Source organism: Oncorhynchus keta, chromosome 24 (assembly GCF_023373465.1).
Source record: "Oncorhynchus keta strain PuntledgeMale-10-30-2019 chromosome 24, Oket_V2, whole genome shotgun sequence".
In the NCBI taxonomy this organism is placed as follows: domain Eukaryota; kingdom Metazoa; phylum Chordata; class Actinopteri; order Salmoniformes; family Salmonidae; genus Oncorhynchus; species Oncorhynchus keta.
In genome coordinates, this window is record NC_068444.1 from 220,037 (window position 1) to 241,324 (window position 21,288).

At 53.6% G+C, this 21,288-nt stretch overlaps 1 protein-coding gene across 1 annotated transcript in view; it reads right to left on the reverse strand.

The window, feature by feature from the left end:
* Positions 1-21,288, reverse strand: part of klhdc3 (kelch domain containing 3) — a 166,218-nt gene that overhangs the window by 73,314 nt on the left and 71,616 nt on the right. Inside the window, exons 7-8 of the mRNA XM_052477433.1 lie at positions 21,201-21,287; positions 2,511-2,619 (exon numbers count right to left, since the gene is read on the reverse strand). Coding sequence (XP_052333393.1) covers positions 2,511-2,619; positions 21,201-21,287 — 196 coding nt within the window. The remainder of the gene's footprint in view (positions 1-2,510; positions 2,620-21,200; position 21,288) is intronic.

Here is a 21,288-nt window from a genome sequence, read left to right on the forward strand (position 1 = left end):
GTACAGTCGTCTCAAATAAAACTGTGAAGGACCTCGGCGTTACTCTGGACCCTGATCTCTCTTTTGAAGAACATATCAAGACCATTTCGAGGACAGCTTTTTTCCATCTACGTAACATTGCAAAAATCAGAAACTTTCTGTCCAAAAATATGCAGAAAAATTAATCCATGCTTTTGTCACTTCTAGGTTAGACTACTGCAATGCTCTATTTTCCAGCTACCCGGATAAAGCACTAAATAAACTTCAGTTAGTGCTAAATACGGCTGCTAGAATCCTGACTAGAACCAAAAAATTTGATCATATTACTCCAGTGCTAGCCTCTCTACACTGGCTTCCTGTCAAAGCAAGGGCTGATTTCAAGGTTTTACTGCTAACCTACAAAGCATTACATGGGCTTGCTCCTACCTACCTCTCTGATTTGGTCCTGCCGTACATACCTACACGTACGCTACGGTCACAAGACGCAGGCCTCTAATTGTCCCTAGAATTTCTAAGCAAACAGCTGGAGGCAGGGCTTTCTCCTATAGAGCTCCATTTTTATGGAACGGTCTGCCTACCCATGTCAGAGACGCAAACTCGGTCTCAACCTTTAAGTCTTTACTGAAGACTCATCTCTTCAGTGGGTCATATGATTGAGTGTAGTCTGGCCCAGGAGTGGGAAGGTGAACGGAAAGGCTCTGGAGCAACGAACCGCCCTTGCTGTCTCTGCCTGGCCGGTTCCCCTCTTTCCACTGGGATTCTCTGCCTCTAACCCTGTTACGGGGCTGAGTCACTGGCTTGCTGGGGCTCTCTCGTGCCGTCCCTGGGGGGTGCGTCACCTGGGTGGGTTGATTCACTGTTGTGGTCGGCCTGTCTGGGTTGCCCCCTGGGTTGTACCGTGGCGGAGATCTTTGTGGGCTATACTCGGCCTTGTCTCAGGATGGTAAGTTGGTGGTTGAAGATATCCCTCTAGTGGTGTGGGGGATGTGCTTTGGCAAAGTGGGTGGGGTTATATCCTTCCTGTTTGGCCCTGTCCGGGGTGTCCTCGGATGGGGCCACAGTGTCTCCTGACCCCTCCTGTCTCAGCCTCCAGTATTTATGCTGCAGTAGTTTATGTGTCAGGGGGCTAGGGTCAGTTTGTTATATCTGGAGTACTTCTCCTGTCCTATTCGGTGTCCTGTGTGAATCTAAGTGTGCGTTCTCTAATTCTCTCCTTCTCTCTTTCTTTCTCTCTCTCGGAGGACCTGAGCCCTAGGACCATGTCCCAGGACTACCTGACATGAGGACTCCTTGCTGTCCCCAGTCCACCTGGCCATGCTCCTGCTCCAGTTTCAACTGACCTGAGCCCTAGGACCGTGCCCCAGGACTACCTGACATGAAGGCTCCTTGCTGTCCCCAGTCCACCTGACTGTGCTGCTGCTCCAGTTTCAACTGTTCTGCCTTATTATTATTCGACCATGCTGGTCATTTATGAACATTTGAACATCTTGGTCATGTTCTGTTATAATCTCTACCCGGCACAGCCAGAAGAGGACTGGCCACCCCACATAGCCCGGTTCCTCTCTAGGTTTCTTCCTAGGTTTTGGCCTTTCTAGGGAGTTTTTCCTAGCCACCGTGCTTTTACACCTGCATTGTTTGCTGTTTGGGGTTTTAGGCTGGGTTTCTGTACAGCACTTTGAGATATCAGCTGATGTACGAAGGGCTATATAAATAAATTTGATTTGATTTGATTTGATTTGACTACAACATGTCCTAAACACTACATGTCCTAAACACTACATGTCCTAAACACTAATACAATGTGTACTAAACACTACTACTACTTCTACTACTAAGTGTACTAAACACTACGTGTCCTAAACACTACTACTAAGTGTACTAAACACTACTACTACTTCTACTACTAAGTGTACTAAACACTACGTGTCCTAAACACTACTACTACGTGTCCTAAACACTACTACTACGTGTCCTAAACACTACTACTACGTGTCCTAAACAACACTACTACTACTATGTGTCCTAAACACTACTACTACTATGTGTCCTAAACACTACTACTACTACGTGTGCTAAACACTACTACGTGTCCTAAACACTACTACTACGTGTCCTAAACACTAATACTATGTGTCCTAAACACTAATACTATGTGTCCTAAACACTACTACTATGTGTCCTAAACACTACTACTATGTGTCCTAACTTCTACTACGTGTCCTAAACACTACTACTACTTCTACTACTAAGGTGTACTAAATACTACATGTCGTAAACACTACTAATCGTGTCCTAAACACTACTACGTGTCCTAAACACTACTACTACATGTCCTAAACACTGCTGCTACGTGTCCTAAACACTACTACTACGTGTCCTAAACACTACTACTATGTGTCCTAAACACTGCTGCTGTGTGTCCTAAACACTGCTACTATGTGTCCTAAACACTACTACTACGTGTCCTAAACACTACTACTAACTACTACTACCAACTACTACAATGTGTACTCAACACTACACCCTCTTACCTGGTTCCTCCAAACAGGATGATCCGATCTCCCACCATGCAACAGCACTGTCTCCTCCTGGGGCACGGACCTTTACCCTGCGGCTCTACCTTCTTCCACGAAAACGTCTCTGGAGGACATGTGTTCACGCACAGGCACACACAAAACACGCACACACAAAACACGCACACACAAAACACGCACACACAAAACACGCACACACAAAACACGCACACACAAACAAATACATTGAAACACTCAGACAAACATACACAATCACGTGTAGGCATGTATAGTAAAACCTTGTATATCCACTACACCATGCCATTTCAGTGGGAGGTAGGTCTGAATGAAACAGCTATATTCTATGTAAATGTATAAATACAGTGGGGCAAAGAAGTATTTAGTCAGCCACCAATTGTGCAAGTTCTCCCACTTAAAAAGATGAGAGATGTAATTTTCATCATAGGTATTAAAATTACAGGCCTCTCTCGTCTTTTTAAGAGGGAGAACTTGCACAAGTGGTGGCTGACTAAATACTTTTTTGCCCCACTGTAGCTACAATGCTACTCTGGATAAAGTCAGGTAGAGAGAGAGAGAGAGAGAGAGAGAGAGAGAGAGAGAGAGAGAGAGACAGACACTTGTTTTGGCAATGTAAACATATGTTTCCCATGCAGCCCCTTAAATTGAAATTGAATTGACAGAGAGACAGGGAGAGACAGAAAGAGGTCAGAGAGAAAGAGAGACAGAAAGAAAGACAGAGAGAAAGAAAGACAGAGAGAGGCAGAGAGACATGGAGGGAGAGAGAGAGACAGGGAGAAGGTTAGAGAGGCTGCCAGGAGAGTGACTGCTGTCCATGTGTTCAATCAGCCCTAATAAGACAGCACCATGGACATCCAATTAGACTACGGCAACATGGAGCTCAGGCCATGTAGTGCATTACATAGACAGACAGACAACGGAACGTGGATGGAACAGGTTATACTGCTGTCTAGTGGACAGATTTAGAACTGCAGATGGCTTTGTCATTATCAATCCTCCCCAAAAATTGTCACATGCTTCGTAAACAACAGGTGTAGACTAACAGTGAATTGCTCTCTTACGGGCCATTCCCAATAATGCAGAGATAATAACACAAGGAGATAAATACACAATGAGTAACAATAAATAGGACACAGGGTACTACTGCCAAGTCGATTTGCAGGGGAACAAGGCAATACAATGTGGACATATAGGTAAGAATAAAGTTCGTAGGAAATCAGGATAGATAATAAACAGTAGCAGCAGTGTATATGATGAGTCAAAAGAGTAAGTGCAAAAAGGGTCAGTGCAGTGAAACACCTGTCCTGTCAAACCACTAGCTCCCTGTCTGTCCTACCAACCCAACACTAGCTCCCTGTCTGTCCTACCAACCCAACACTAGCTCCCTGTCTGTCCTACCAACCCAACACTGGCTCCTGTCTGTCCTACCAACCCAGCACTGGCTCCTGTCTGTCCTACCAACCCAACACTAGCTCCTGTCTGTCCTACCAACCCAACACTGGCTCCTGTCTGTCCTACCAACCCAACACTGGCTCCTGTCTGTCCTGCCAACCCAACACTGGCTCCCTGTCTGTCCTACCAACCCAACACTAGCTCCTGTCTGTCCTGCCAACCCACACTAGCTCCTGTCTGTCCTACCAACCCAACACTAGCTCCTGTCTGTCCTACCAACCCAACACTGGCTCCTGTCTGTCCTACCAACCCAGCACTGGCTCCTGTCTGTCCTACCAACCCAACACTAGCTCCCTGTCTGTCCTACCAACCCAACACTAGCTCCTGTCTGTCCTACCAACCCAACACTAGCTCCTGTCTGTCCTACCAACCCAACACTAGCTCCCTGTCTGTCCTACCAACCCAACACTACCTCCTGTCTGTCCTACCAACCCAACACTGGCTCCTGCCTGTCCTACCAACCCAACACTGGCTCCTGTCTGTCCTGCCAACCCAACACTGGCTCCTGTCTGTCCTACCATCCCAACACTAGCTCCCTCTCTGTCCTACCAACCCAACACTGGCTCCTGTCTGTCCTGCCACCCAACACTGGCTCCTGCCTGTCCTACCAACCCAACACTAGCTCCCTGTCTGTCCTACCAACCCAACACTAGCTCCTCTCTGTCCTACCAACCCAACACTGGCTCCTGTCTGTCCTGTCACTAGCTCCTGTCTGTCCTAACCCAACACTGGCTCCTGTCTGTCCTGTCAACCCAGCACTAGCTCCTGTCTGTCCTAAACCCAACACTGGCTCCTGTCTGTCCTGCCAACCCAACACTGGCTCCTGTCTGTCCTACCAACCCACACTAGCTCCTGTCTGTCCTACCAACCCAACACTAGCTCCTGTCTGTCCTACCAACCCAACACTAGCTCCCTGTCTGTCCTACCAACCCAACACTGGCTCCTGTCTGTCCTGCCAACCCAACACTAGGCTCCTGTCTGTCCTACCAACCACACTGGCTCCTGTCTGTCCTACCAACCCAACACTAGCTCCTGTCTGTCCTACCAACCCAACACTAGCTCCTGTCTGTCCTACCAACCCCAACACTAGCTCCTGTCTGTCCTACCAACCCAACACTACCTCCTGTCTGTCCTACCAACCCAACACTAGCTCCCTGCCTGTCCTACCAACCCAACACTGGCTCCTGTCTGTCCTACCAGCACTGGCTCCTGTCTGTCCTACCATCCCAACACTAGCTCCTGCCTGTCCTACCAACCCAACACTAGCTCCTGTCTGTCCTACCAACCCAACACTAGCTCCTGTCTGTCCTACCAACCCAACACTAGCTCCTGTCTGTCCTACCAACCCAACACTGGCTCCTGTCTGTCCTACCAGCCCAACACTAGCTCCCTCTCTGTCCTACCAACCCAGCACTAGCTCCCTGTCTGTCCTACCAACCCAACACTAGCTCCCTGTCTGTCCTACCAGCCCAACACTGCTCCTGTCTGTCCTACCAACCCAACACTGGCTCCTGTCTGTCCTACCAACCCCAACACTGCTCCTGTCCCTACCAGCCCAGCACTGTCCTGTCTGTCCTACCAACCCAACACTGGCTCCTGCCTGTCCTACCAACCCAACACTGGCTCCTGTCTGTCCTACCAACCCAACACTGGCTCCTGTCTGTCCTACCATCCCAACACTAGCTCCTGCCTGTCCTACCAACCCAACACTGGCTCCTGTCTGTCCTACCAACCCAACACTGGCTCCTGTCTGTCCTGCCAACCCAACACTGGCTCCTGTCTGTCCTACCAACCCAACACTAGCTCCTGTCTGTCCTACCAACCCACACTGGCTCCTGTCTGTCCTACCAACCCAGCACTAGCTCCTGTCTGTCCTACCAGCCCAACACTGGCTCCTGTCTGTCCTACCAGCCCACACTAGCTCCTCTCTGTCCTACCAACCCAACACTGGCTCCTGTCTGTCCTGCCAACCCAACACTAGCTCCTGCCTGTCCTACCAACCCAACACTACCTCCCTGTCTGTCCTACCAACCCAACACTACCTCCTGTCTGTCCTACCAACCCAACACTAGCTCCCCTGCCTGTCCTACCAACCCAACACTAGCTCCTGTCTGTCCTACCAACCCAACACTAGCTCCTGTCTGTCCTACCAACCCAACACTAGCTCCTGTCTGTCCTACCAACCCAACACTAGCTCCTCTCTGTCCTACCAACCCAACACTAGCTCCCTGTCTGTCCTACCAACCCAACACTAGCTCCCTGTCTGTCCTACCAACCCAACACTGGCTCCCTGTCTGTCCTACCAACCCCAACACTAGCTCCTGTCTGTCCTACCAACCCAACACTAGCTCCCTGTCTGTCCTACCAACCCAACACTAGCTCCTGTCTGTCCTACCAACCCAACACTAGCTCCTGTCTGTCCTACCAACCCAACACTAGCTCCTGTCTGTCCTACCAACACTAGCCCAACACTAGCTCCTGTCTGTCCTACCAACCCAACACTAGCTCCTGTCTGTCCTACCAACCCAACACTAGCTCCTGTCTGTCCTACCAACCCAACACTAGCTCCTGTCTGTCCTACCAACCCAACACTAGCTCCTGTCTGTCCTACCAACCCAACACTGGCTCCTGTCTGTCCTACCAACCTACCTCCTGTCTGTCCTACACTAGCTCCTGCCTGTCCTGTCCCAGCACTGGCTCCTGTCTGTCCTACCAACCCAACACTGGCTCCCTGTCTGTCCTACCAACCCAACACTAGCTCCTGTCTGTCCTACCAACCCAACACTACCTCCTGTCTGTCCTACCAACCCAACACTAGCTCCTGTCTGTCCTACCAACCCAACACTAGCTCCCTGTCTGTCCTACCAACCCAACACTAGCTCCTGTCTGTCCTGCCAACCCAGCACTGGCTCCTGTCTGTCCTGTGGCTCCTGTCTGTCCTACCAACCCAACACTGGCTCCTGTCTGTCCTGCCAGCCCAACACTAGCTCCCTGTCTGTCCTACCAACCCAACACTAGCTCCCTGTCTGTCCTACCAACCCAACACTAGCTCCTGTCTGTCCTGTCACTACTCCTGTCTGTCCTACCAACCCAACACTGGCTCCTGTCTGTCCTACCAACCCAACACTACCTCCTGTCTGTCCTACCAACCCAACACTAGCTCCCTGTCTGTCCTACCAACCCAACACTAGCTCCCTGTCTGTCCTACCAACCCAACACTAGCTCCCTGTCTGTCCTACCAACCCAACACTAGCTCCTGTCTGTCCTACCAACCCAACACTAGCTCCTGTCTGTCCTACCAACCCAACACTAGCTCCTGTCTGTCCTACCAACCCAACACTAGCTCCCTGTCTGTCCTACCAACCCAACACTGGCTCCTGTCTGTCCTACCAACCCAACACTGGCTCCTGTCTGTCCTAAACCCAACACTGCTCCTGTCTGTCCTACCAACCCAACACTGGCTCCTGTCTGTCCTACCAACCCAACACTAGCTCCCTGTCTGTCCTACCAACCCAACACTAGCTCCTGTCTGTCCTACCAACCCAACACTAGCTCCCTGTCTGTCCTACCAACCCAACACTAGCTCCTGTCTGTCCTACCAACCCAACACTAGCTCCCTGTCTGTCCTACCAACCCAACACTAGCTCCCTGTCTGTCCTACCAACCCAACACTAGCTCCTGTCTGTCCTACCAACCCAACACTAGCTCCTGTCTGTCCTACCAACCCAACACTAGCTCCCTGTCTGTCCTACCAACCCAACACTAGCTCCCTGTCTGTCCTACCAACCCAACACTAGCTCCTGTCTGTCCTACCAACCCAACACTGGCTCCTGTCTGTCCTAAACCCAACACTAGCTCCCTGTCTGTCCTACCAACCCAACACTAGCTCCCTGTCTGTCCTACCAACCCAACACTAGCTCCTGTCTGTCCTACCAACCCAACACTAGCTCCCTGTCTGTCCTACCAACCCAACACTAGCTCCCTGTCTGTCCTACCAACCCAACACTAGCTCCTGTCTGTCCTACCAACCCAACACTAGCTCCTGTCTGTCCTGCCAACCCAACACTAGCTCCCTCTGTCCTACCAACCCAACACTAGCTCCTGTCTGTCCTACCAACCCAACACTAGCTCCTGTCTGTCCTACCAACCCAACACTAGCTCCCTGTCTGTCCTACCAACCCAACACTAGCTCCTGTCTGTCCTACCAACCCAACACTAGCTCCTGTCTGTCCTACCAACCCAACACTAGCTCCCTGTCTGTCCTACCAACCCAACACTAGCTCCCTGCCTGTCCTACCAACCCAACACTAGCTCCTGTCTGTCCTACCAACCCAACACTGGCTCCTGTCTGTCCTACCAACCCAACACTAGCTCCCTGTCTGTCCTACCAACCCAACACTGGCTCCCTGTCTGTCCTACCAACCCAACACTAGCTCCTGTCTGTCCTACCAACCCAACACTAGCTCCCTGTCTGTCCTACCAACCACTGGCTCCCTGTCTGTCCTACCAACCCAACACTAGCTCCTGTCTGTCCTACCAACCCAACACTAGCTCCTGTCTGTCCTACCAACCCAACACTGGCTCCTGTCTGTCCTGCCAACCCAACACTAGCTCCCTGTCTGTCCTACCAACCCAACACTAGCTCCCTGTCTGTCCTACCAACCCAACACTAGCTCCCTGTCTGTCCTACCAACCCAACACTAGCTCCCTGTCTGTCCTACCAACCCAACACTAGCTCCTGTCTGTCCTCCAACCCAACACTAGCTCCTGTCTGTCCTACCAACCCAACACTAGCTCCTCCTACCAGCCCAACACTGCTCTGTCTGTCTACCAACCCAACACTAGCTCCTGTCTGTCCTACCAACCCAACACTGGCTCCCTGTCTGTCCTACCAACCCAACACTAGCTCCTGTCTGTCCTACCAACCCAACACTGCCTCCTGTCTGTCCTACCAACCCAACACTAGCTCCCTGTCTGTCCTGCCAACCCAACACTAGCTCCCTGCTGTCCTACCAACCCAACACTAGCTCCCTGTCTGTCCTACCAACCCAACACTAGCTCCTGTCTGTCCTACCAACCCAACACTAGCTCCCTGTCTGTCCTACCAACCCAACACTAGCTCACTAGCTCCTGTCTGTCCTACCAACCCAACACTAGCTCCTGTCTGTCCTACCAACCCAACACTGGCTCCTGTCTGTCCTACCAACCCAACACTAGCTCCTGTCTGTCCTACCAACCCAACACTAGCTCCCTGTCTGTCCTACCAACCCAACACTAGCTCCTGTCTGTCCTACCAACCCAACACTAGCTCCTGTCTGTCCTACCAACCCAACACTAGCTCCTGTCTGTCCTGCCAACCCAACACTACCTCCCTGTCTGTCCTACCAACCCAACACTAGCTCCCTGTCTGTCCTACCAACCCCAACACTCTCCCCTGTCTGTCCTACCAACCCAACACTAGCTCCTGTCTGTCCTACCAACCCAACACTAGCTCCTGTCTGTCCTGCCAACCCAACACTAGCTCCTGTCTGTCCTGCCAACCCAACACTAGCTCCCTGTCTGTCCTACCAACCCAACACTGGCTCCTGTCTGTCCTACCAACCCAACACTAGCTCCTGTCTGTCCTACCAACCCAACACTAGCTCCTGTCTGTCCTACCAACCCAACACTAGCTCCCTGCCTGTCCTACCAACCCAACACTGGCTCCTGTCTGTCCTACCAACCCAACACTAGCTCCTGCCCTACCAACCCAACACTGTCCTGTCTGTCCTAACCCAACACTAGCTCCCTGTCTGTCCTACCAACCCAACACTAGCTCCTGTCTGTCCTACCAACCCAACACTAGCTCCCTGTCTGTCCTACCAACCCAACACTAGCTCCTGTCTGTCCTACCAACCCAACACTAGCTCCCTCTCTGTCCTGCCAACCCAACACTAGCTCCCTGTCTGTCCTACCACCCAACACTAGCTCCTGCCTGTCCTACCAACCCAACACTAGCTCCCTGTCTGTCCTACCAACCCAGCACTGGCTCCTGCCTGTCCTGCCAACCCAACACTGGCTCCCTGTCTGTCCTACCAACCCAACACTGGCTCCTGTCTGTCCTACCAACCCAACACTAGCTCCCTGTCTGTCCTACCAACCCAACACTAGCTCCCTGTCTGTCCTACCAACCCAACACTAGCTCCTGTCTGTCCTACCAACCCAGCACTGGCTCCTGTCTGTCCTACCAACCCAACACTGGCTCCCCTGTCTGTCCTACCAACCCAACACTAGCTCCCTGTCTGTCCTACCAACCCAACACTAGCTCCTGTCTGTCCTACCAACCCAACACTAGCTCCCTGCCTGTCCTACCAACCCAACACTAGCTCCTGTCTGTCCTACCAACCCAACACTAGCTCCTGCCTGTCCTACCAACCCAACACTAGCTCCTGTCTGTCCTACCAACCCAACACTAGCTCCTGTCTGTCCTACCAACCCAACACTAGCTCCTGTCTGTCCTACCAACCCAACACTAGCTCCTGTCTGTCCTACCAACCCAACACTAGCTCCTGTCTGTCCTACCAACCCAACACTGCTCCCTCTCTGTCCTACCAACCCAACACTAGCTCCTGTCTGTCCTACCAACCCAACACTAGCTCCTGCCTGTCCTACCAACCCAGCACTAGCTCCCTGTCTGTCCTACCAACCCAACACTAGCTCCTGCCTGTCCTACCAGCCCAACACTGGCTCCTGTCTGTCCTACCAACCCAACACTGGCTCCTGTCTGTCCTACCAACCCAACACTAGCTCCTGTCTGTCCTACCAACCCAACACTAGCTCCCTGTCTGTCCTACCAACCAACCCCTACCAACACTAGCTCCCTCTCTGTCCTACTGTGGCTCCCTGTCTGTCCTACCAACCCAACACTAGCTCCCTCTGCCTGTCCTACCAACCCAACACTGCCTCCCTGTCTGTCCTACCAACCCAACACTGGCTCCTGCCTGTCCTACCAACCCAACACTGGCTCCCTGTCTGTCCTGCCAGCCCAACACTGGCTCCCTGTCTGTCCTGCCAACCCAGCACTGGCTCCTGTCTGTCCTGCCAACCCAGCACTGGCTCCTGTCTGTCCTACCAACCCAACACTAGCTCCTGTCTGTCCTACCAACCCAACACTGGCTCCCTGTCTGTCCTACCAACCCAACACTGCCTCCCTGTCTGTCCTACCAACCCAACACTAGCTCCCTGTCTGTCCTACCAACCCAACACTAGCTCCCTGTCTGTCCTAGCTCCAACCCAACACTACCTCCTGTCTGTCCTACCAACCCAGCACTGGCTCCTGCCTGTCCTGCCAACCCAACACTGGCTCCCTGTCTGTCCTCCTACCAACCCAACACTAGCTCCTGCCTGTCCTACCAACCCAACACTGGCTCCTGTCTGTCCTACCACCCACACTGGCTCCTGTCTGTCCTACCAACCCAACACTGCTCCTGTCTGTCCTACCAACCCAACACTAGCTCCCTGTCTGTCCTACCAACCCAACACTGGCTCCTGTCTGTCCTACCAACCCAACACTGGCTCCTGCTCTGTCCTACCAACCCAACACTAGCTCCTGTCTGTCCTACCAACCCAACACTGGCTCCTGCCTGTCCTACCAACCCAACACTAGCTCCCTGTCTGTCCTACCAACCCAACACTGGCTCCCTGCCTGTCCTACCAACCCAACACTGGCTCCTGTCTGTCCTGCCAACCCAACACTAGCTCCTGTCTGTCCTACCAACCCAACACTGGCTCCCTGTCTGTCCCTACAGCCCAACACTGGCTCCTGTCTGTCCTACCAACCCAACACTGGCTCCTGTCTGTCCTGCCAACCCAACACTAGCTCCTCTCTGTCCTACCAACCCACACTGGCTCCTGTCTGTCCTACCAACCCAACACTAGCTCCCTGCCTGTCCTACCAACCCAACACTACCTCCCTGTCTGTCCTACCAACCCAACACTAGCTCCTGCCTGTCCTGACCTGGCTCCTGTCTGTCCTGCCAACCCAACACTGGCTCCTGTCTGTCCTGCCAACCCAACACTGGCTCCTGTCTGTCCTGCCAACCCAACACTGGCTCCTGTCTGTCCTACCAACCCAACACTAGCTCCTGTCTGTCCTACCAGCCCAACACTGGCTCCTGTCTGTCCTACCAACCCAACACTGGCTCCTGTCTGTCCTACCAACCCAACACTAGCTCCTGTCTGTCCTGCCAACCCAGCACTGGCTCCTGTCTGTCCTACCAGCCCAACACTAGCTCCCTGTCTGTCCTACCAGCCCAGCACTGGCTCCTGTCTGTCCTACCAGCCCAGCACTGGCTCCTGTCTGTCCTACCAGCCCAGCACTGGCTCCCTGTCTGTCCTGCCAACCCAACACTGGCTCCTGTCTGTCCTACCAACCCAACACTGGCTCCTGTCTGTCCTACCAACCCAACACTGGCTCCTGTCTGTCCTACCAACCCAACACTGGCTCCTGTCTGTCCTACCAACCCAGCACTGGCTCCTGTCTGTCCTACCAACCCAACACTAGCTCCCTGTCTGTCCTACCAACCCAACACTAGCTCCTGTCTGTCCTGCCAACCCTGCTCCCTGTCTGTCCTGTCAACCCAACACTGGCTCCCTGTCTGTCCTACCAACCCAACACTGGCTCCTGTCTGTCCTACCAACCCAACACTACCTCCCTGTCTGTCCTGCCAGCCCAGCACTGCTCTCTGTCTGTCTGTCTGTCCTGCCAACCCAACACTAGCTCCTGTCTGTCCTGTCTCTGTCCTCCTACTGTCCTGCCAACCCAACACTGGCTCCTGTCTGTCCTACCAACCCAACACTACTCCCTGTCTGTCCTACCAACCCAACACTGGCTCCTGCCTGTCCTACCAGCCCAGCACTGGCTCCTGTCTGTCCTACCAACCCAACACTGGCTCCTGTCTGTCCTGTCCCAACACTGGCCCCTGTCTGTCCTACCAACCCAACACTGGCTCCCTGTCTGTCCTACCAGCCCAACACTAGCTCCTGTCTGTCCTACCAACCCAACACTAGCTCCCTGTCTGTCCTACCAACCCAACACTGGCTCCCTGTCTGTCCTACCAACCCAACACTAGCTCCTGTCTGTCCTACCAACCCAACACTGGCTCCTGTCTGTCCTACCAACCCAACACTAGCTCCCTGTCTGTCCTGCCAACCCAACACTGGCTCCCTGTCTGTCCTACCAACCCAACACTGGCTCCTGTCTGTCCTACCAACCCAACACTAGCTCCTGTCTGTCCTACCAACCCAGTCACTGTCCTGTCTGTCCTACCAACCCAACACTGGCTCCTGCCTGTCCTACCAACCCAACACTACCTCCTGTCTGTCCTGCCAACCCCACACTGGCTCCCTGCCTGTCCTACCAACCCAGCACTGCCTCCTGTCTGTCTCTGCCAACACTGTCCTGCCACCTGGCTCCCTGTCTGTCCTGCCAACCCAAACACTAGCTCCTGTCTGTCCTACCAACCCAACACTAGCTCCTGTCTGTCCTACCAACCCAACACTGGCTCCCTGTCTGTCCTACCAACCCAACACTGGCTCCCTGTCTGTCCTACCAGCCCAACACTAGCTCCCTGTCTGTCCTACCAACCCAACACTAGCTCCCTGCCTGTCCTACCAACCCAACACTGGCTCCTGTCTGTCCTACCAACCCAACACTGGCTCCTGCCTGTCCTACCAGCCCAACACTCTCCTGTCTGTCCTACCAACCCAACACTAGCTCCCTCTCTGTCCTACCAACCCAACACTAGCTCCCTGTCTGTCCTACCAACCCAACACTAGCTCCTGTCTGTCCTACCAACCCAACACTAGCTCCTGTCTGTCCTACCAACCCAACACTGGCTCCTGTCTGTCCTACCAACCCAACACTAGCTCCTGTCTGTCCTACCAACCCAACACTAGCTCCCTCTCTGTCCTACCAACCCAACACTAGCTCCCTGTCTGTCCTACCAACCCAACACTAGCTCCTGCCTGTCCTACCAACCCAACACTGCACTCCCTGTCTGTCCTACCAACCCAACACTAGCTCCCTGCCTGTCCTGCCAACCCAACACTAGCTCCTGTCTGTCCTACCAACCCAACACTAGCTCCTGTCTGTCCTACCAACCCAACACTAGCTCCTGTCTGTCCTACCAACCCAACACTAGCTCCCTGTCTGTCCTACCAACCCAACACTAGCTCCCTGTCTGTCCTACCAACCCAACACTAGCTCCTGTCTGTCCTACCAACCCAACACTAGCTCCCTGTCTGTCCTACCAACCCACACTAGCTCCTGCCTGTCCTACCAACCCAACACTACCTCCCTGTCTGTCCTGCCAACCCAACACTAGCTCCTGCCTGTCCTACCAACCCAACACTGGCTCCTGTCTGTCCTACCAACCCAACACTGGCTCCTGCCTGTCCTACCAACCCAGCACTGGCTCCTGTCTGTCCTACCAACCCAACACTAGCTCCTGTCTGTCCTACCAACCCAACACTGGCTCCCTGTCTGTCCTACCAACCCAACACTAGCTCCTGTCTGTCCTACCAACCCAGCACTGGCTCCTGTCTGTCCTACCAACCCAGCACTAGCTCCCTCTCTGTCCTACCAACCCAACACTAGCTCCCTGTCTGTCCTACCAACCCAGCACTGCTCCCCTGTCCTGTCCTACCAACCCAACACTGCTCCCTGTCTGTCCTACCAACCCAACACTAGCTCCTGCCTGTCCTACCAACCCAACACTGGCTCCCTGTCTGTCCTACCAACCCAACACTAGCTCCTGTCTGTCCTACCAACCCAACACTGGCTCCTGTCTGTCCTACCAACCCAACACTAGCTCCTGTCTGTCCTACCAACCCAACACTGCTCCTGTCTGTCCTACCAACCCAACACTAGCTCCTGTCTGTCCTACCAACCCAACACTAGCTCCCTGTCTGTCCTACCAACCCAACACTAGCTCCCTCTCTGTCCTACCAACCCAACACTAGCTCCTGTCTGTCCTACCAACCCAACACTAGCTCCCTGCCTGTCCTACCAGCCCAACACTACCTCTGTCTGTCCTACCAACCCAACACTGGCTCCTGTCTGTCCTACCAACCCAACACTGGCTCCTGTCTGTCCTACCAACCCAACACTAGCTCCTGTCTGTCCTACCAACCCAACACTAGCTCCTGTCTGTCCTACCAACCCAACACTAGCTCCTGTCTGTCCTACCAACCCAACACTAGCTCCCTGTCTGTCCTACCAACCCAACACTGGCTCCTCTCTGTCCTAAACCCAACACTGGCTCCTGTCCTACCAACCCAACACTCCCCTGCCTGTCCTACCCAACACTACTCCCTGTCTGTCCTACCAACCCAGCACTAGCTCCTGCCTGTCCTACCAGCCCAACACTAGCTCCCTGTCTGTCCTACCAACCCAACACTGGCTCCTGTCTGTCCTACCAACCCAACACTGGCTCCTGTCTGTCCTACCAACCCAACACTGGCTCCTGTCTGTCCTACCAACCCAGCACTGCTCCTGTCTGTCCTGCCAGCCCAGCACTGGCTCCTGTCTGTCCTACCAACCCAACACTGGCTCCTGTCTGTCCTACCAACCCAACACTGGCTCCTCTCTGTCCTACCAACCCAGCACTAGCTCCCTGTCTGTCCTACCAACCCAACACTGGCTCCCTGCCTGTCCTACCAACCCAACACTACCTCCTGTCTGTCCTACCAACCCAACACTAGCTCCTGCCTGTCCTACCAACCCAACACTGGCTCCTGTCTGTCCTACCAACCCAACACTGGCTCCTGTCTGTCCTCCAGCCCAGCACTGGCTCCTGTCTGTCCTACCCCAACACTGGCTCCTGTCTGTCCTACCAACCCAGCACTGGCTCCTGTCTGTCCTACCAACCCAACACTAGCTCCTGTCTGTCCTACCAACCCAACACTGGCTCCTGTCTGTCCTACCAACCCAACACTAGCTCCCTGTCTGTCCTACCAACCCAACACTAGCTCCTGTCTGTCCTACCAACCCAACACTAGCTCCCTGTCTGTCCTACCAACCCAACACTAGCTCCTGTCTGTCCTACCAACCCAACACTAGCTCCCTGTCTGTCCTACCAACCCAACACTAGCTCCTGTCTGTCCTACCAACCCAACACTAGCTCCTGTCTGTCCTACCAACCCAACACTGGCTCCTGTCTGTCCTACCAACCCAACACTGCTCCTGTCTGTCCTACCAACCCAACACTAGCTCCCTGTCTGTCCTACCAACCCAACACTGGCTCCTGTCTGTCCTACCAACCCAGCACTGCTCCCTGTCTGTCCTACCAACCCAACACTGGCTCCTGTCTGTCCTGCCAACCCAACACTAGCTCCTGTCTGTCCTACCAACCCAGCACTAGCTCCCTGTCTGTCCTACCACCCAACACTGCTCCTCTCTGTCCTGCCAACCCAAGTGGCTCCTGTCTGTCCTACCAACCCAGCACTACCTCCTGTCTGTCCTGCCAACACTGGCTCCTGCCTGTCCTACCAACCCAACACTAGCTCCCTGTCTGTCCTACCAACCCAACACTAGCTCCTGTCTGTCCTACCAACCCAACACTAGCTCCCTGTCTGTCCTACCAACCCAACACTAGCTCCTGTCTGTCCTACCAACCCAACACTAGCTCCTGTCTGTCCTACCAACCCAACACTCTCCTGTATGTCCTACCAACCCAACACTAGCTCCCTGTCTGTCCTACCAACCCAACACTAGCTCCTGTCTGTCCTACCAACCCAACACTAGCTCCTGTCTGTCCTACCAACCCAACACTAGCTCCCTGTCTGTCCTACCAACCCAACACTAGCTCCTGTCTGTCCTACCAACCCAACACTAGCTCCTGTCTGTCCTACCAACCCAACACTAGCTCCTGTCTGTCCTACCAACCCAACACTAGCTCCCTGTCTGTCCTACCAACCCAACACTAGCTCCCTGTCTGTCCTACCAACCCAACACTAGCTCCCTGTCTGTCCTACCAACCCAACACTAGCTCCCTGTCTGTCCTACCAACCCAACACTAGCTCCCTGTCTGTCCTACCAACCCAACACTAGCTCCTGCCTGTCCTACCAACCCAACACTAGCTCCCTGTCTGTCCTACCAACCCAACACTAGCTCCCTGTCTGTCCTACCAACCCAACACTAGCTCCTGTCTGTCCTACCAACCCAACACTAGCTCCTGTCTGTCCTACCAACCCAACACTAGCTCCCTGTCTGTCCTACCAACCCAACACTAGCTCCTGTCTGTCCTACCAACCCAACACTGGCTCCCTGTCTGTCCTACCAACCCAACACTAGCTCCTGTCTGTCCTACCAACCCAACACTAGCTCCTGTCTGTCCTACCAACCCAACACTAGCTCCTGTCTGTCCTACCAACCCAACACTAGCTCCTGTCTGTCCTACCAACCCAACACTAGCTCCTGCCTGTCCTACCAACCCAACACTACCTCCTGTCTGTCCTACCAACCCAACACTAGCTCCTGTCTGTCCTACCAACCCAACACTACCTCCTGTCTGTCCTACCAACCCAACACTACCTCCCTGTCTGTCCTACCAACCCAACACTCCTCCCTGTCTGTCCTGCCAACCAACACTAGCTCCATCCCTGTCCTGTCAAACCAACACTGGCTCCATGTCTGTCCTGTCAAACAACACTGGCTCCATCCCTGTCCTGTCAAACCAACACTGGCTCCATGTCTGTCCTGTCAAACCAACACTGCTCCTGTCTGTCCTAACACCAGCTCCATCCCTGTCAAACTCCCAGTCTGTCCTGTCAAACCAACACTGGCTCCATCCCTGTCAAACTAACACTAGCTCCATCCCTGTCCTGTCAAACCAACACTACCTCCCTGTCTGTCCTACCAACCCAACACTAGCTCCCTGCCTGTCCTACCAACCCAACACTACCTCCCTGTCTGTCCTACCAACCCAACAGCTCCATCCCTGTCCTGTCAAACTAACACCAGCTCCATCCCTGTCCTGTCAAACCAACACCAGCTCCATCCCTGTCCTGTCAAACCAACACCAGCTCCATCCCTGTCCTGTCAAACTAACACCAGCTCCATCCCTGTCCTGTCAAACCAACACCAGCTCCATCCCTGTCCTGTCAAACCAACACCAGCTCCATCCCTGTCCTGTCAAACTAACACCAGCTCCATCCCTGTCCTGTCAAACTAACACCAGCTCCATCCCTGTCCTGTCAAACCAACACCAGCTCCATCCCTGTCCTGTCAAACCAACACCAGCTCCATCCCTGTCCTGTCAAACCAACACCAGCTCCATCCCTGTCCTGTCAAACCAACACCAGCTCCATCCCTGTCCTGTCAAACCAACACCAGCTCCATCCCTGTCCTGTCAAACCAACACCAGCTCCATCCCTGTCCTGTCAAACCAACACCAGCTCCATCCCTGTCCTGTCAAACCAACACCAGCTCCATCCCTGTCCTGTCAAACCAACACCAGCTCCATCCCTGTCCTGTCAAACCAACACCAGCTCCATCCCTGTCCTGTCCTGTCAAACCAACACCAGTTCCATCCCTGTCCTGTCAAACCAACACCAGCTCCATCCCTGTCCTGTCCTGTCAAACCAACACCAGCTCCATCCCTGTCCTGTCAAACTAACACCAGCTCCGTCCCTGTCCAGTCAAACCAACACCAGCTCCATCCCTGTCCTGTCAAACAAACACCAGCTCCATCCCTGTCCTGTCAAACTAACACCAGCTCCATCCCTGTCCTGTCCTGTCAAACCAACACCAGCTCCATCCCTGTCCTGTCAAACCAACACCAGCTCCATCCCTGTCCTGTCAAACTAACACCAGCTCCATCCCTGTCCTGTCAAACCAACACCAGCTCCATCCCTGTCCTGTCAAAACCAACACCAGCTCCATCCCTGTCCTGTCAAACCAACACCAGCTCCATCCCTGTCCTGTCAAACTAACACCAGCTCCATCCCTGTCCTGTCAAACCAACACCAGCTCCATCCCTGTCCTGTCAAACCAACACCAGCTCCATCCCTGTCCTGTCAAACTAACACCAGCTCCATTCCTGTCCTGTCAAACCAACACCAGCTCCATCCCTGTCCTGTCAAACCAACACCAGCTCCATCCCTGTCCTGTCAAACCAACACCAGCTCCATCCCTGTCCTGTCAAACCAACACCAGCTCCATCCCTGTCCTGTCAAACCAACACCAGCTCCATCCCTGTCCTGTCAAACCAACACCAGCTCCATCCCTGTCCTGTCAAACCAACACCAGCTCCATCCCTGTCCTGTCCTGTCAAACCAACACCAGCTCCATCCCTGTCCTGTCAAACCAACACCAGCTCCATCCCTGTCCTGTCAAACCAACACCAGCTCCATCCCTGTCCTGTCAAACCAACACCAGCTCCATTCCTGTCCTGTCAAACCAACACCAGCTCCATCCCTGTCCTGTCAAAGCAACACCAGCTCCATCCCTGTCCTGTCAAACCAACACCAGCTCCATCCCTGTCCTGTCCTGTCAAACCAACACCAGCTCCATCCCTGTCCTGTGAAACTAACACCAGCTCCATCCCTGTCCTGTCAAACTAACACCAGCTCCATCCCTGTCCTGTCCTGTCAAACCAACACCAGCTCCATCCCTGTCCTGTCAAACCAACACCAGCTCCATCCCTGTCCTGTCAAACCAACACCAGCTCCATCCCTGTCCTGTCAAACTAACACCAGCTCCATCCCTGTCCTGTCAAACCAACACCAGCTCCATCCCTGTCCTGTCCTGTCAAACCAACACCAGCTCCATCACTGTCCTGTCAAACCAAAACAAGCTCCGTCCCTGTCCTGTCAAACCAACACCAGCTCCATTCCTGTCCTGTCAAACCAACACCAGCTCCATCCCTGTCCTGTCAAACTAACACCAGCTCCATCCCTGTCCTGTCAAACCAACACCAGCTCCATCCCTGTCCTGTCAAACCAACACCAGCTCCATTCCTGTCCTGTCAAACCAACACCAGCTCCATCCCTGTCCTGTCAAACCAACACCAGCTCCATCCCTGTCCTGTCAAACCAACACCAGCTCCATCCCTGTCCTGTCAAACCAACACCAGCTCCATCCCTGTCCTGTCCTGTCAAACCAACACCAGCTCCATCCCTGTCCTGTCCTGTCAAACTAACACCAGCTCCATCCATGTCATGTCAAACCAACACCAGCTCCATCCCTGTCCTGTCCTGTCAAACCAACACCAGCTCCATCCCTGTCCTGTCAAACTAACACCAGCTCCATCCATGTCATGTCAAACCAACACCAGCTCCATCCCTGTCCTGTCATGTCAAACCAGCACTAGCTCCCTGTCTGTCCTACCAACCCAACACTAGCTCCCTGTCTGTCCTACCAACCCAACACTAGCTCCCTGTCTGTCCTACCAACCCAACACTAGCTCCCTGTATGTCCTACCAACCCAACACTAGCTCCCTGTCTGTCCTACCAACCCAAAACTTGCTCCCTGTCTGTCCTACCAACCCAGCACTAGCTCCTGTCTGTCCTACCAACCCAACACAGCTCCAGCTCCCTGTCTGTCCTACCAACACAACACAGCTCCCTGTCTGTCTGTCCTACCAACCCAACACTAGCTCCATCCCTGTCTGCCCTACCAACCCAACACTAGCTCCCTGTCTGTCCTACCAAACCAACACTAGCTCCCTGTCTGTCCTACCAACCCAACACTAGCTCCCCCTGTCTGTCCTGTCAACCCAACACGAGCTCCCTGTCTGTCCTACCAACCCAACACTAGCTCCCTGTCTGTCCTACCAACCCAACACGAGCTCCTGTCTGTCCTACCAACCCAACACTAGCTCCCCCTGTCCTACCAACCCAACACTAGCTCCTGTCTGTCCTACCAACCCAACACTAGCTCCTGTCTGTCCTACCAACACAACACAGCTCCTGTCTGTCTGTCCTACCAACCCAACACTAGCTCCCTGTCTGTCCTGTCAAACCCAACACTAGCTCCCTGTCTGTCCTACCAACCCAACACTAGCTCCCTGTCTGTCCTACCAACCCAACACTAGCTCCCTGTCTGTCCTACCAACCCAAAACTAGCTCCCTGTCTGTCCTACCAACCCAACACTAGCTCCCCGTCTGTCCTACCAAACCTCACAATTTAAAATGGATCTATATATTTTTATTTTTTATTTTTACGGTTTATCACCTGGGTTGAACTTCCAAAGGTCGTTGAAGTGTCGGTCCAGACGAGCGTTGTAGCCCCCGAATATATACAGCTCCCCGTTACAGGAAAC